The sequence below is a fragment of the Malus sylvestris genome, chromosome 14 (genome assembly GCF_916048215.2).
Source record: "Malus sylvestris chromosome 14, drMalSylv7.2, whole genome shotgun sequence".
Classification (NCBI taxonomy): domain Eukaryota; kingdom Viridiplantae; phylum Streptophyta; class Magnoliopsida; order Rosales; family Rosaceae; genus Malus; species Malus sylvestris.
The window spans coordinates 6,583,348-6,596,711 of record NC_062273.1 but is presented as its reverse complement, the minus strand read 5'-3'; the positions used below and the strand labels follow the sequence as shown (position 1 = coordinate 6,596,711).

At 37.7% G+C, this 13,364-nt stretch overlaps 1 protein-coding gene across 1 annotated transcript; it reads right to left on the bottom strand.

Annotated features, from left to right (window-relative positions):
* Nucleotides 1–312: 312 nt before the first annotated feature.
* On the bottom strand, nt 313–885 carry LOC126598976 (uncharacterized mitochondrial protein AtMg00810-like). The gene has a single exon (XM_050265371.1). It carries the CDS (start codon nt 883–885, stop codon nt 313–315), a length of 573 nt encoding a protein of 190 aa, XP_050121328.1.
* Nucleotides 886–13,364: the final 12,479 nt, after the last annotated feature.

The window sequence follows — 13,364 nt, the reverse complement described above, 5'->3', positions numbered from 1 at the left end:
CCAATCAATCACATCCCTTAAATCAAGGAAAGAAGACTAATTACTCTAGTGCCTAGAGCTATCCCTAGAGAACATGGTAGCTGACTCTAGAGGCCAAAATGCACTTCAACACTTCAACACTCCCCCTCAAGCTGGATCGAGGAGGTTAACTGAGCCAAGCTTGCCTAATAATCGATGGAACTGAGTGGATGCCAATGCCTTTGTAAAGAGATATGCCAATTGATCATGGCTTTGTGTGAACATGGTCTGGATGATTTGAGTTTGAACTTGAGCTCTGATGAAATGACAATCCACTTCAATATGTTTGATTCTTTAATGGAACACAGGGTTGGCAGCAATATGCATGGCTGCTTGATTATCACACATAAGTAACATAGGAGTAGAACTAGAAAACCCTAAGTCTGAAAGAAGCCCTTTAAGCCAAATGAGTTCACAAGCAGTGGTTACCATGGCTCGATACTTAGCCTTTGCACTGGAATGAGCAATTACCTGTTGCTTCTTGCTCTTCCAAGTGACAAGGTTTCCACCAATAAATGTACAATAGCCTGTGGTTGATTTCTTATCAATTGCATTACCTGCCCAGTCTGCATATGTGTAGCCACTAATGACAGTGGATTGATTGTTGTGCATAGTAATTCCTTCCCCTATTGAACCCTTGAGATAACGAAGGATTCTCATAATAATGTTAAGGTGATCAACAGTGGGAGAGTCCATAAACTGACTAGCAAAGCTCACTGCATAAGTGATTTCTGGACGAGTGATGGTGAGGTTTATGAGCTTGCCTACTAATCGTTGATAGTAGGTTACATCATGCATGGCTTCTCCATCTATGCTGAGGTTCAGTTTACAATCAACAGGAGTGATAGCAGGCTTGCAGTCAAGCATTTTTGCTTCTTGAAGAAGGTCTAATACATATTTCCGTTGATGTAGAAACAGTCATTTTGAAGATGTTGCCATTTCGATCCCCAAAAAATACTTTAACCTCCCCAAATCTTTGATAGCGAAAGTTTGATGTAGTGAGAGTTTTAGTGCCTCAATCTCCACGATACTATCTCTAGTGATGATAAGATCATCAACGTAGATAAGGACCACCAACTTCCCACTGGTGCCAGTTCTCATAAATAACGAAGAATCAACATTACTTCTCACGAATCCAGCCTTTTCTAGAACAGAACTGAGTTTAGCATACCAAGCTCTTGGTGATTGTTTCAATCTGTATATTGCCTTATGCAATTTGCAAACCATGTTGCCTTTGATACCATCATAGCCTGGAGGAGGTTGCATATACATTTCTTCCTGCAACTCTCCGTGAAGGAAAGCATTCTTCACGTCCATTTGGTAAAGTGACCACCCACAATTGATTGCAACTGAAAGTAAAACCCTGACTGAGTTCATCTTGGCCACCGATGCAAATGTTTCTTTATAATCTATTCCAAAGGTTTGGGTGAAACCTTGAGCAACAAGTCTAGCCTTGTGTCTCTCGATAGATCCATCAGCTTTGAATTTTGTCTTGTAGATCCAATGACTTCCAACAACCTTTTTTCCTGGTGGTAGTTGAACTAGACTTTAGGTGTGATTCTCTTCCAGTGCACGAAGCTCTTCTGCCATGACTTGTTTCCATTAAGGGAGAAGAGAAGCTTCTTGAAAGCTTCTTGGTTCACAGTGCTTATCAATTTCACTAAGAAATGCAGCATGAGATGTTGAGAACTTACTAAAGCTGATACATTCAGTGATAGGATGTTGTGAGGCATATGTAACATAGTCTTGCAACTTAGCTGGAGGTTTTCTGATTCGAGGAGGGTTTCTCTTAATCACCTGAGACTCTGTAGTGGACTGAGAATGATCAGAGTAGGGCTCTTCTTCACTCTCACTGGCAATAATTTGGTCAGTTTGTACCTCTTCACAATCTGGACTCACAGTGACTGATCTTTCTTCCAACATCGGATGATTAAAGTTTTGAGGGAGTGGGAAAATGTCAACTAAATCCTCCCCCTGACTTGTAAAATAGGGACAGTCTTCTTTGAACTTCACATCTCTTGAAATTGTGCACTTCTTAGTGACTGGATTGAAGCACTTATATCCCTTTTGGGTGGCCGAGTATCCCATAAACACACACTTGGTTGCCCTAGCATCTAGTTTGTCACGGTTCAAGGTTTGGATGTGAAAAAAACAAGCACAACCAAACACCTTGAGGTGTGTCAAATCTATTTTCCTCCCTTTAAGAACTTCATAGGGAGATTTAAACCTTAACACATGACTTGGAAGTCGATTGATGAGATAAGTGGCAGTAAGGATGGCAAACGACCAAAATTGCTTTGGAACATGCATGTGAATCATGAGAGCACGAGTCTTCTCCAAGAGATCTCTATTTTTCCTCTCGGCTACTCCATTTTGTTGAGGAGTCCCTACACAGTTGGTTTGATGTATGATACCCTGAGAACTTATGTATTGAAGCATGTTGTTGGATAGAAATTCAGTGCCATTATCTGACCTTAAAACCTTAATGTTTGATTGAAATTGTGTTTTAACATGCATGTGAAAATCTTTGAAAATGGTTGGGAGTTCACTCTTTGATTTCATAAGATTCACTCTTTGATTTCATAAGATATAGAAAACTTGTTTGAAAGAAATCATCAACAAATAGAACAAAGTACTTAAACCCTTCCATTGATTCAGTTGTAGGTCCCCATACATCGGTGTGTACCATTTCAAAAGGTTTACTTGTCCTAGACATTGAATTACCAAAAGGTAGCCTAGTAAACTTAGAAAATTGACAAGTATCACAAGTAGGATAAGGGTTACAAAATTTTGGAAACAGTTTAGACAAGACAACTTCAGAGGGGTGGGCTAATCTCCTATGCCAAAGTTGGTTTTCATCTATGGACTTTGATTGAGCTTGAAAAGCCTGAGTGAAACAGGCATTCTTGCACAGGTAGTAAAGTCCATTTATGAAGACCCCTTCACCAATCATCTTCATGGTGAGAACATCCTGAAATATCACATTATTTGGTGAGAAAATAGCATGGCAGTTTAGAGTGTTGGTGATCTTTCCAATTGACAAAAGTTGGAAAGGAAAGGTTGGTACATAGAGGGCAGTGGAAGGTATTTTTTGAGAGAGTAAGTTTATTTCTCCTTTTCCCAAAACTAAGACATTTTTTCCATTTGCAACAGACACATGCGAGGGACTTGAATTTTTATTTAAAATGATGTAAATTTGTAACTTTGTTTGTCATATGATCTGTGGCGCTTGAATCAATTATCCAACAATCAGTCTCAGTACTAGTTAATAGGGCAGTAGTGAAGGCTTTGAGTATACCTGATGCTTCTCCCTTTGGAACTTTCTCATTTCCAGCAAGAAAGCTGGCAAACTGTCCTAACATAGCTGTGTGACTACCCTCTTCATTGCCTTGACCATGTGAGCCTCCTTCGTGTCCCATACTTTGTAGGTAAGCTGCAAATTCATTGATCAGTGACAATGGATTGGTAGTGAACTCCATGGATCCTTGTGAGATAGTAGGAGGGTGAGCATCAGCAAGTTGTGCCTTGAAATGAGGTTGAAATTGTTGTGAGGACCTTGGTATCATCTTTCCATCTTTGCTGAACTTAGGCTTAAGTTCAGGATGAAGTTCCCAACACTTGTCTTCCACATGACCAACACCATTGCAATATTTGCATTTTAGATGTGTGTTTCTTCCCTTGTATACCTTGGCTTCTAAATTCTTGTAATTTGATCAACATTCATAACCTTCTTCCTTGCTTCTTCTCGTTGGATAGTTGCACAAACATTATTAAAGGTAGGTAGGTCTTGACTCATCAAGATGTGACTCCTTAGGTCCTCGTACTTAGAGCTCAAACTCCCTAACAGCTGATAAATTTTGTCTTCCTCAGCTCGTTTTAAGATAATGATCTTTGCAGAGCCATGCATCGTATGTAGAGGAAGAACGGTCTAGAGCTTCCACGCTTCCATTTACAAACCCTAACTTCCCTTTACCTCCAAGAGCTAGTGAAACAGCTCGGGACCAAGGAAGATAATTGAACTCGTTTAAGAGAACTGAACATAAACATTGATTAGTGTTAACCTCAACATCTGAGAAGTTTAGAGAGAGATTATGCTGGATTTCCTCATCATGGTTTATAGAACTTTCTTCAGCCATGACTTAGACTTTGAAAGACTAATTACTCTAGTGCCTAGAGCTATCCTTAGAGAACATGGTAGCTCACCAATCAATCACATCCCTTGAATCAAAGAAAGAAGACTAATTACTCTAGTGCCTAGAGCTATCCCTAGAGAACATGATAACTGACTCTAGAGGCCAAAATACACTTCAACACTTCAACATTAAGTCACACGAAAACTAACGTAAGTATTTTCGAAAATTATATATTATAATTATTATGTTATAATATTTAATTTTAAAATGTGAATGTAACCTTTTACATCAAATAATTTTATATTCAAAAGGTGCCATTCTTTTTGAAGCGGCACTAAGGTTTGCATATGAATTTTTTTTAAGCGGAAAAGAATAAAGGACTGATGGATAGCCCTTAGCCAAATGTCTCCTGTTTATAGATATAAAGTTACATTTCTTTTACCAAGCAGTATTTGAGTTCTATATAAACCCATGAATTCTGGTTGTGTAAAATAGAGAATTAGTGAGTCAAATCTTATTCTTGAGAAATAGAATTTCTCCATTTTGTTTCTCTCATTTTTTGTTGTTTAATTCTGAGTCGTGTTTTGAGAGTACGACATGTATTGGGTTCACTAGAGTTCGAAGATTGAATTGTTTCGACTTCGGATTATAGATTATTGAATCTTGGGAGATGGACGCCTACTGAACTATAAGCACAAAAGTAGAAGCGAAATTATGTCTTTAGGACAATGCATATATCCAAGCCTCAATCTCCAACTTTGTAAATATTTCTAACTATCTCTCTAGTTTTGTGTATTAATCTCATACATAATTGATGTTGTAATTTTCTTTATAATTACTATCAAAGAAATTCTTTGTTATTCTCATATTTTTTAAAGTTGCTCCAACACGTATTGGGATGCATGCGTGGGAACAAATGGCCTTTTTGTTGTTTTGTTTGTTTGAAAGAGATTATGATTGAACCCTAATCCACCAAGTGGGTTTTGATGTGTATTTAAATTAATCTAAATAATAAATTAATTTAAACTAAATTAAACTCGCAAGCGTACGAATCAATTGTAGTAATATAAGCAAATACGAGGTCGATCCACATGGATTGTTTAACACCAATATAACTTATTAACCACGCTAGACTTGATTAAACAAACAAAGGATAATTGAATTGAATAATTGAAGGATAATTGAGTAATTAATTAAGACTAAAATTAACAAGAAAAAAAAAAGACACTTAATTAAAATAAACACACGACACAAGAAAAGCTAAGGTTATGAATTCACCAATAACGATCCTAATTACTTTTCCTAGAACCAACTAGTATCCAATTACCATGTCAATGTTAAAGGTTGTTCTTTCTAAGGTATGAATAAATCCGTGGGTAGGTATCAACTCTTGTATCTCTATATGATAACTATATCATATTGGTAAGATAAGGCATACAATTAAACACATTAAAACCCATCAAGCATAGAAGAATCATGTCAACCAAGTAGGACTAACTTGATATCGGTCATCCTCACTAGTTTATCTACTCTTCTTAATCTTAACTCCAATAAACCTAATTGATTAGTTATTCTCTTAGATTTACTGTCATGTCCCAGACTTTGGGTCGGTAAAAAAAACTCGAACCCAAATCCAAAACATGAGTTAAAAACTAAATAAATAAAAGGAAATTGAAACGGGTTGGAAAAATAAATTCCTCTTATAAAAATAACTCATGATTCTTAAACAAATCAAGAATTCTTTACAACCCAATAGTAAAAAGATGAATAAACTTTCTATTCTCACATCTAATTCGATCTCATCCTGCCTACCCCTTGAATGTCTAGTTCGTAAACCTGCATAACAATAGAGGGGTGAACTTCAACAGCTCAGTAGGGACATAATCTTACCACTGTAAATTGACAATATTAAATTAAGCATCATGGCATCATCAATAATCAAATATCAAATTATTAGTGATAACAAGGCATGACTGTAGTGCAACCTCTTCGGCTACACCCTTTAATTTATATAATAAAACATGCGGACCTGCAGGTCCCATACCATGCATTTTACCATTACAGTGGTGGTTCAAATGTTCTATTATACAAACTAACTCCCATAAGCTATCCCAAGTTCATAAACTCATCTTATCTAATTCATTGATCTCCAACCCAAATCACCCAAATAACAAGTAAACACTCAACTGAAGCAATTAGCCAGTTAACATCCAACCACATTAAGCAACCAAACAAATCAAGAATATTATACCACTCCACGAAATTTAATAAAATCAATTTCAATAAAGGTTTGTCATATTTCCCCTACCTCGATTCCAAAGCTAAAAGGAAGACCAACGTCACTATGGCAATAGCTAGGCTCCACATACTTGAGCAAGCTCCTTGATCACTTATAATCCCATGTGTATCTTCCACTCTCTTTTCATTTTTAATCTCTCTCTAAGCATATATAATATATACACACTCGCGTACATATATAATATATATCTATATATATGTATATATGTACAACCACCTCTACGTAAGGCATGCATTGCATGCTTCTGTGGTTTCCAAAAGAAAAGAATGAAGAATGTTTCCTATTTGTAAGAGAAAGTGGGCGGTAGCAAAATTTAGGGATTAAGTAAAAATATGTCGGCAAGAACTAGTCATTGGATGGCTTGGCGGCTATCGTGAGATATTATGCATGGATAAAATTACACTAATGCATGCTAGGTTGACAAGTCGATTCGATGATGACTGTATGAAATTAATGGGCAAAGGTGAGATAACCAAGTGACTACCAAGTGTAACAAAAAACTAGGTCAAGATACATGGCCATAAAATCAAGATGATGATGAAGGTAACATTCTCATCCAAAGGAAAGAAAATGGGGAAAATGGTAGATCTATCATCTACAAAATTGTATGCAAGCGTTCTCTCTAAAACAATAGGAACTACTCCTGTTTATACTAAAAAGACGCGGCGAGCACAAAGACTCTAATTGGTTGGTTTCGGTAGCAATTGATAAGCTTAGACTCATCTGATGACTACTTATTTGCACGTACAAGAGGTGTCGACCTAAAGTAACAAATGGCTTTTAAAACATAACAACTCCTGCTTAACTCATTTTCCACCTCCTGCGAAATTAAGCATAGTCAGCAAGTGACTTGTCTCAATGCATGGAAGTGTAACCACCAATTGACAACTAGCTTGTCATAGACTTCACCTCCAATATTCTAGCTAGCCACGCCCAGTTATGTAGTATCTAATATTCACCAGAGTGCTTACCTAGCATTCATACTTCACTCTAACAACTGGCACTACTAATTACAAAGTATAACTCATAAGGAAAAATTATTAAAATAAAACAACACCTAACTAAAAGTATCATATAAATGTACAATATAAATTAGGGATATAAGCAAATAAAAATACATGTATATAAAAGAAGCACTATAGAAGGTCTAACTGAATTTTACATAAAAACAACTGAAATTTCACAAAAAAAGAATCAATTCAAATAAGCTTGTGACCTAGAAGAAAGCGAATTATCATCATGGACTTATAGAAGGTCTAACTAAAAGAAAACAACTCAAGTGTTAGCAAATTATTGTGTAAGTCCTAACTTATGTTCCGAGGACTTAACATTGGAAAACAACTACTTTCATATGAAATAAAAGTTCGTAAGATGGATTGTTCACATCATTAAAGATAGGCAACCTAGTAGTGGATCCAATTATTAAAGGATTGACTAAAGAGTAAGTTGATCATTGAGGGGCATGAGGTGAAAGCCAACATAACCAATGAATCAGCCGAGCGGAAACTAGTGTTTGGAGATCTAATGGCCTAAGTTCAATAGGTAAACTGGTGGGCATGATTCAAAAAAGTTAACACACTATATACTTCATTCCTATGATGGATGAAGTGTGTTATCTACAAAAGTTTTAAGGTGTATATTTATACTTAGTAACAATATATCTTGTAAACTAATAAGAGGAGTATTGCGGTGTATTCTTACTTAGTGGTCACCTATGTGAGAGTAGAAGTGGGTTGTTTCTATGACAATGACATTTTATGCTCACGGTTGTTTCACCATTTTGCAGGTTGCTTGCATTCACCAAGATTTGCGCTTGACCACCGCTCACACAGGTGCACGAATTTGGTTCCATAATCAGCGTATGTTGTCTAGAACTGATTTACTGAGCAATGCAAATTCCTATCATGCATCGTAATTGGAAGTGGTTTCTCTCGTCTGAACGCTTTATTAACTAGGGAAAGGATATGGCTATCAATTATTGTTCAAAACTCTATAATAGAGCCGAAGTGAGTTGAGGCCCGAATTGCCCAGAAAAATATCCGTTCTTCTAGGTCACATGTTGCTTCGTCTTCTGATTCGAAAAAGCGGGAAGCAACCCAGCTGCTCCTCTTCACAACCATTGGTTGTTTCTCCACAATAGAAATGCCACGTTCGAAGGTCTTGGGGAAGAGGACTCCTCCAGCTTCCCTAATCTCAAGGATCCTTGCCTCATTTTTTTTTTTGGTAAGCAAAGCATCAGCTTCATCTTCTCTACCCTTAAGACCAGCATTGCTTCCATCACTCGAGCTTAAGCCTGAATTTCCTTATTTGACATTTTCACAAGCTCTTCATTCTTCGTTAAGCAAAGCTACCATTCATTATTTTGTATCAATCTCCGTTTTCCTTGGAAGAACCCTCCGCCAGTTGTTCCAACACGATCTGAAGGAACAACGCGCCCTCCTCTTGTGATCTGGCTTGGCCATGTTGCCCTTCGTAGTGATGTCAACGGACTTCTAAATACTGACTTCGTTCGTGCTCTCCTTGGAGCTACAATTGCCCATATTGACTACAAAGAAGCTTGTACGTCTCCTGAAGAAATCCTGATGCGATGTTATGGAAGTTGTTACCAGGTAACTTTCATTTCTATTTTTTCTTTTTGCTAACATGTGCTATTGAGATTGTCTTCCTTCATACTTTTTGTATATCAGGCTAACCTGGGACGAAGATGGCCCTATTTTGACAAACGAGATGAATTTGAAAACTTGAACGGATTGTTGGTCTAGAAACTGCAACAAGAGTGGAGGTGGAACATCAATTGCTATCCTAGCCGAATGAGCTTAAGAACATACGGGTCAGGCAGTAAGCTATGAAAGATGCTCATCAAGCAGAGATACACCGATATGTGGACGTTGCTGTAATCAAGGACTTAAAGGTAAGGATTACTAGGAAGATCTCGCAAGGACAAGAGATTACTTGAGGCTGGAGAGACAAACCAAGGTAAAGGTAGGTCAAGCTCTCGCTGTCTTGAAAGAGGAATAAGAGGGCGTGTTGGCTTTGGAGCGAGATGTTTGGGCAACAGAGCAGAAAGATCTTCGTTTAGAGGTTAAGCAACTTCGATAGGAAGCTGATCCAAGAAAGAATATGCGCATCACGGATTTCCAGCAACTTACCGACATGTATGTCTCAGAAATATCGATGTTCCAAGATGACCATAAGATGTTGCTCGCAGAGGAGTACGAAGAGGGATATGACCTTGGGTATCTTACTAGTTATGCTTGGCGAAATTACCCTAAAGGTTGCGATGCCTACAAAATTTATGACGAGAAAAAGCACATGAATGTTCCTCCTTCACAACATCTGCTCAACGAGATCTCGGACTTAGAGGCGAAGCAAGAAGAATCTAACCCCAAAGATGATCTAGCATCTGATACTCATGTAGAGTCTTCCGTCCTGTCTAAAGGGAAAGAAATCACAAATGGAGATTAGGTTTTGAGGTTTTCCCCAGCTATGAGAGGGGGCTTGTCCCTTCTATAATTTCAAACTTTTTCTTTCGTAATATGAATTCTTCTTTGTTCTTTCTCTTGTTCATGGAGGGATCTTAATCCAAAAAAATTCTCTAAAGTAAACGAACTTTATATGAGAAATAAGTGGTAGAGCGAAATACGAGTAAGTTTATGGGTTCAGGATAGAGCTCAAAAGCTTCCCTTGGCAACATTGATTTAGGAAACATCGCTTCCCAAACTTAGTATTCATAAAGCATCCTCATCGAGATAATCGGAGTACCACATGACTCCAATACTAGGAATTAAATAATAAACCTATGAGAAGACTTTTGCTACTGCACTTATTCAAACACATTTATCAGATTTAAGAGCTTTAAATCGTACTTGAAGGTATCCTATAAATAGGGGTTGATTTCTTTACACCTTGCCCCAGTTCTTTTGGGTCAAAGGTTTCAATACTTGCAACATGGTGCTAGAGGGAGTGACCTCTCTCAGCTTTAATTGCATGTCTGTTTCCAATGAATCTTAAATAATTTTTTTTTGGAAACTTGTTCATCAACATGTGGTTCAGAAACGCTTTTTAAATCCTTTTGTCAGACCCTATACGTCAAACCTGAGCGTTTCCAATCAAACTACCTTGGCTGGCTTGGCCAAAGCATTTTCGCGAATCGGAGCTCCGTTGGAATAAAATTCCTCGTAGGGATTGCCTAGTCTAGATAGCCTATTCAAACCAGTTAACATAGGATGTTGCATAACAACTTGACCTAGTATGCTGGTTCAGGATAGAAGTAGTCGTACTCGGGGTCGGAGTTCAAAGCCATCATCGGATTTTAGATTGCCTTTGTGATTATTCCCATTAAATGACGTAGAGCCCATATTTAAATATTATGACTACAATTTTGTTGGTTGTATAAACTTTCCGGAGGCCGGATGGTACATTGGACTTCTAAGTCAGGGTGCCATGTGCCTATGCCTGTAGCCCGCCAATCATTGCCAAGCTTATTACGGTTTGAGTCACCCAAGCTGCTAACCGTTCGAGACAAACTAGGCTAAGAGAGGCTCATCTAACAGTGTTACTTTAGACTTTTTTAGACTTGCATTCGTCTGAAGTTTTCAAAGTTTATGCTTTGTTTGGGATGAGTGGAGTACTACCTGCATCACCAAAAACTAAAGATCAAACGGATATTGAAAGATCAAACTTCTTTATTATAATTAGAGTAAGATTAATTGATAAGGGGGTGTTATTGAATCTGGGAAGAATTGTCAACATATCTTCGGGATGGAGAATCAAATCACTGGTGTAGTTCTATAATATATATATATATATATATATATATATATATATATATATAAAAGAAAGATAATATGATATAAAACTTACACCGGGGATCACTTTTGAAGATAAGCCTATGCTAGGGCGTGAGGAAATGAGTTCTCTATGGACTTGTATTCGCGTAGACCATGTCTAATTCAACTAGTGCTTGTTTTGTTTAAGCCACTTGGAGTGGCATGCAAGGGTCTACCTTTAGCTAGTAGAGGTCATTCTTCTCAGCATCGGTTCTTCAATTTCTCTAGTGTTTGACATTTCGTTGTTCGACTCTATACTTGGATAACGGGGTATGAATTTTTCTGTAGAGGGAATCTTGTCCATGATGTACAGCCATTCTCGACTAAGGGGATGGGTTATCCATCACGTGGAAGGTCATAAGATGTTTAAACGGTTTTGCCTGTGCCTTGAGCTATATTGTTTCGTACTGTTGAGCGAAGTTCCATCAAGGGTTTGGATAGGGGATCTTCTGAAATTCACTTTGTCGAGGACACCCATCCTTTTAGTCTCACTTGTGAAGAGGATGTTGCCTACTGACCTGTTATCAATTAGAATCCTACATACCATGGCATAAGAGATTTGTAATTTGATAACAAGAACACCATTAGAAGGTGAATAGGTAATTTTTGGCCTGGTGACAAGGTTCTTTAAGTGATGCACTCCACGCATCATCTTCCTTCCCTTATATGCCTTTTTGAAGTAATCATTTTTTCGTCCTACCTGGTTGACTGTCGGGAAAAACTTCCCTCCTAAATATCAGGGCAGTAACAAACCCAGGTTCTTCTGCAGCTTCCTCAGGGGGGCAGTTCAGATGAGTTCCTAAGCCAGCTTGCCCGGATATGGGCCAGTTATCTTTGGAGGATCCTGAGCGGTGGAGTTTCCAAGGCCGACAATGGTGTATTTAACAATTCTCATCATTTTATCTAGCATGGTGAGTTTTTCCCATTCCCTGATTTGTAATTCTTCATAAGATTTTTCACTGACGTGCGTATCTTCAGTACATCCTCCCAGACCTGATCGATGAAAGAGGAATCTTCCTTGCTCGAGTCTGTGGCTTGACCATATAATGATCTTTTGGACATAGCTTCTAGAGGGTAGAGTGATCTGGTCGATATGAATAAGAATGTCCTATCAATAAAAACACCAATTATTGGAACCAAATTCGTGCACCGCCGTGAGAGGCGGGTGAGTACAAACTCAGGCAACTTGCAAAACAGTAAATAAGCATAACCAATCATGAGACTAGGGAGGTATGCCATCCAAAGACTTTCGGATAGTCAAGTTGGTGAATGATTTTAGACACAAGCATTGGGCATGAGAATTGAAGTGCTTAGATTGCATTGCCAAAGATGAACCATAGATGAGTGTATTTATACCGTGGGGAGAAAGACCTTTTTAAGATAGAATCCTCGTTCTAAGCTGGGAGAACCATAGAGGATATTTAAGAGTACATATTGCACCCTCTTAAGAGTTATGATTACTTGTCGCGCATGCCAAATCCTAGATTGTAGGAACTTCATGACTTAAAGGATCTGATTGCGTCCATATCCAGATCAAATCGCGTGTCTTGCGAAACAAGCATAGTCATCCAATGGGGTCGCTTAGGACTCCACCTATTGCCCTAGAGTAGAGTGATGGTGGCACCACTCCTCCATCTAATATAGTTCATCCCAAAGCTGGCGAGTCATTGACCAGACTTTTGAGATAATTGTATTCAGATCAGCATTATGTCGGCCCTGAAAAATTTGGTCTCACACTAACACTTTGAGGTAAAATGTAATTAACAATTCTCATGTTAAAAAAAAAAAAATACATGCATGCTAAGAGAAAGTAAATATATAAATTAATCACACCCCCATACTCTATACTCTTTTTAATAAATTATAAATAAAAAAAGTAAATATATAAATTATAAATAAATAAAAAATTATTATTATATCATCATACTCTTTTTTATTATACCTTTTTTTAGTTATGTAACATATTCACAGCATTTTTGTATAAAAGTTTACCAAACACTTAGACACTTTAAAAAAAAAAAAAAACACTTTACAAAAGCTTTACCAAACAATGAACTACTTAATTTTACAGCTGCTTATTTTCAC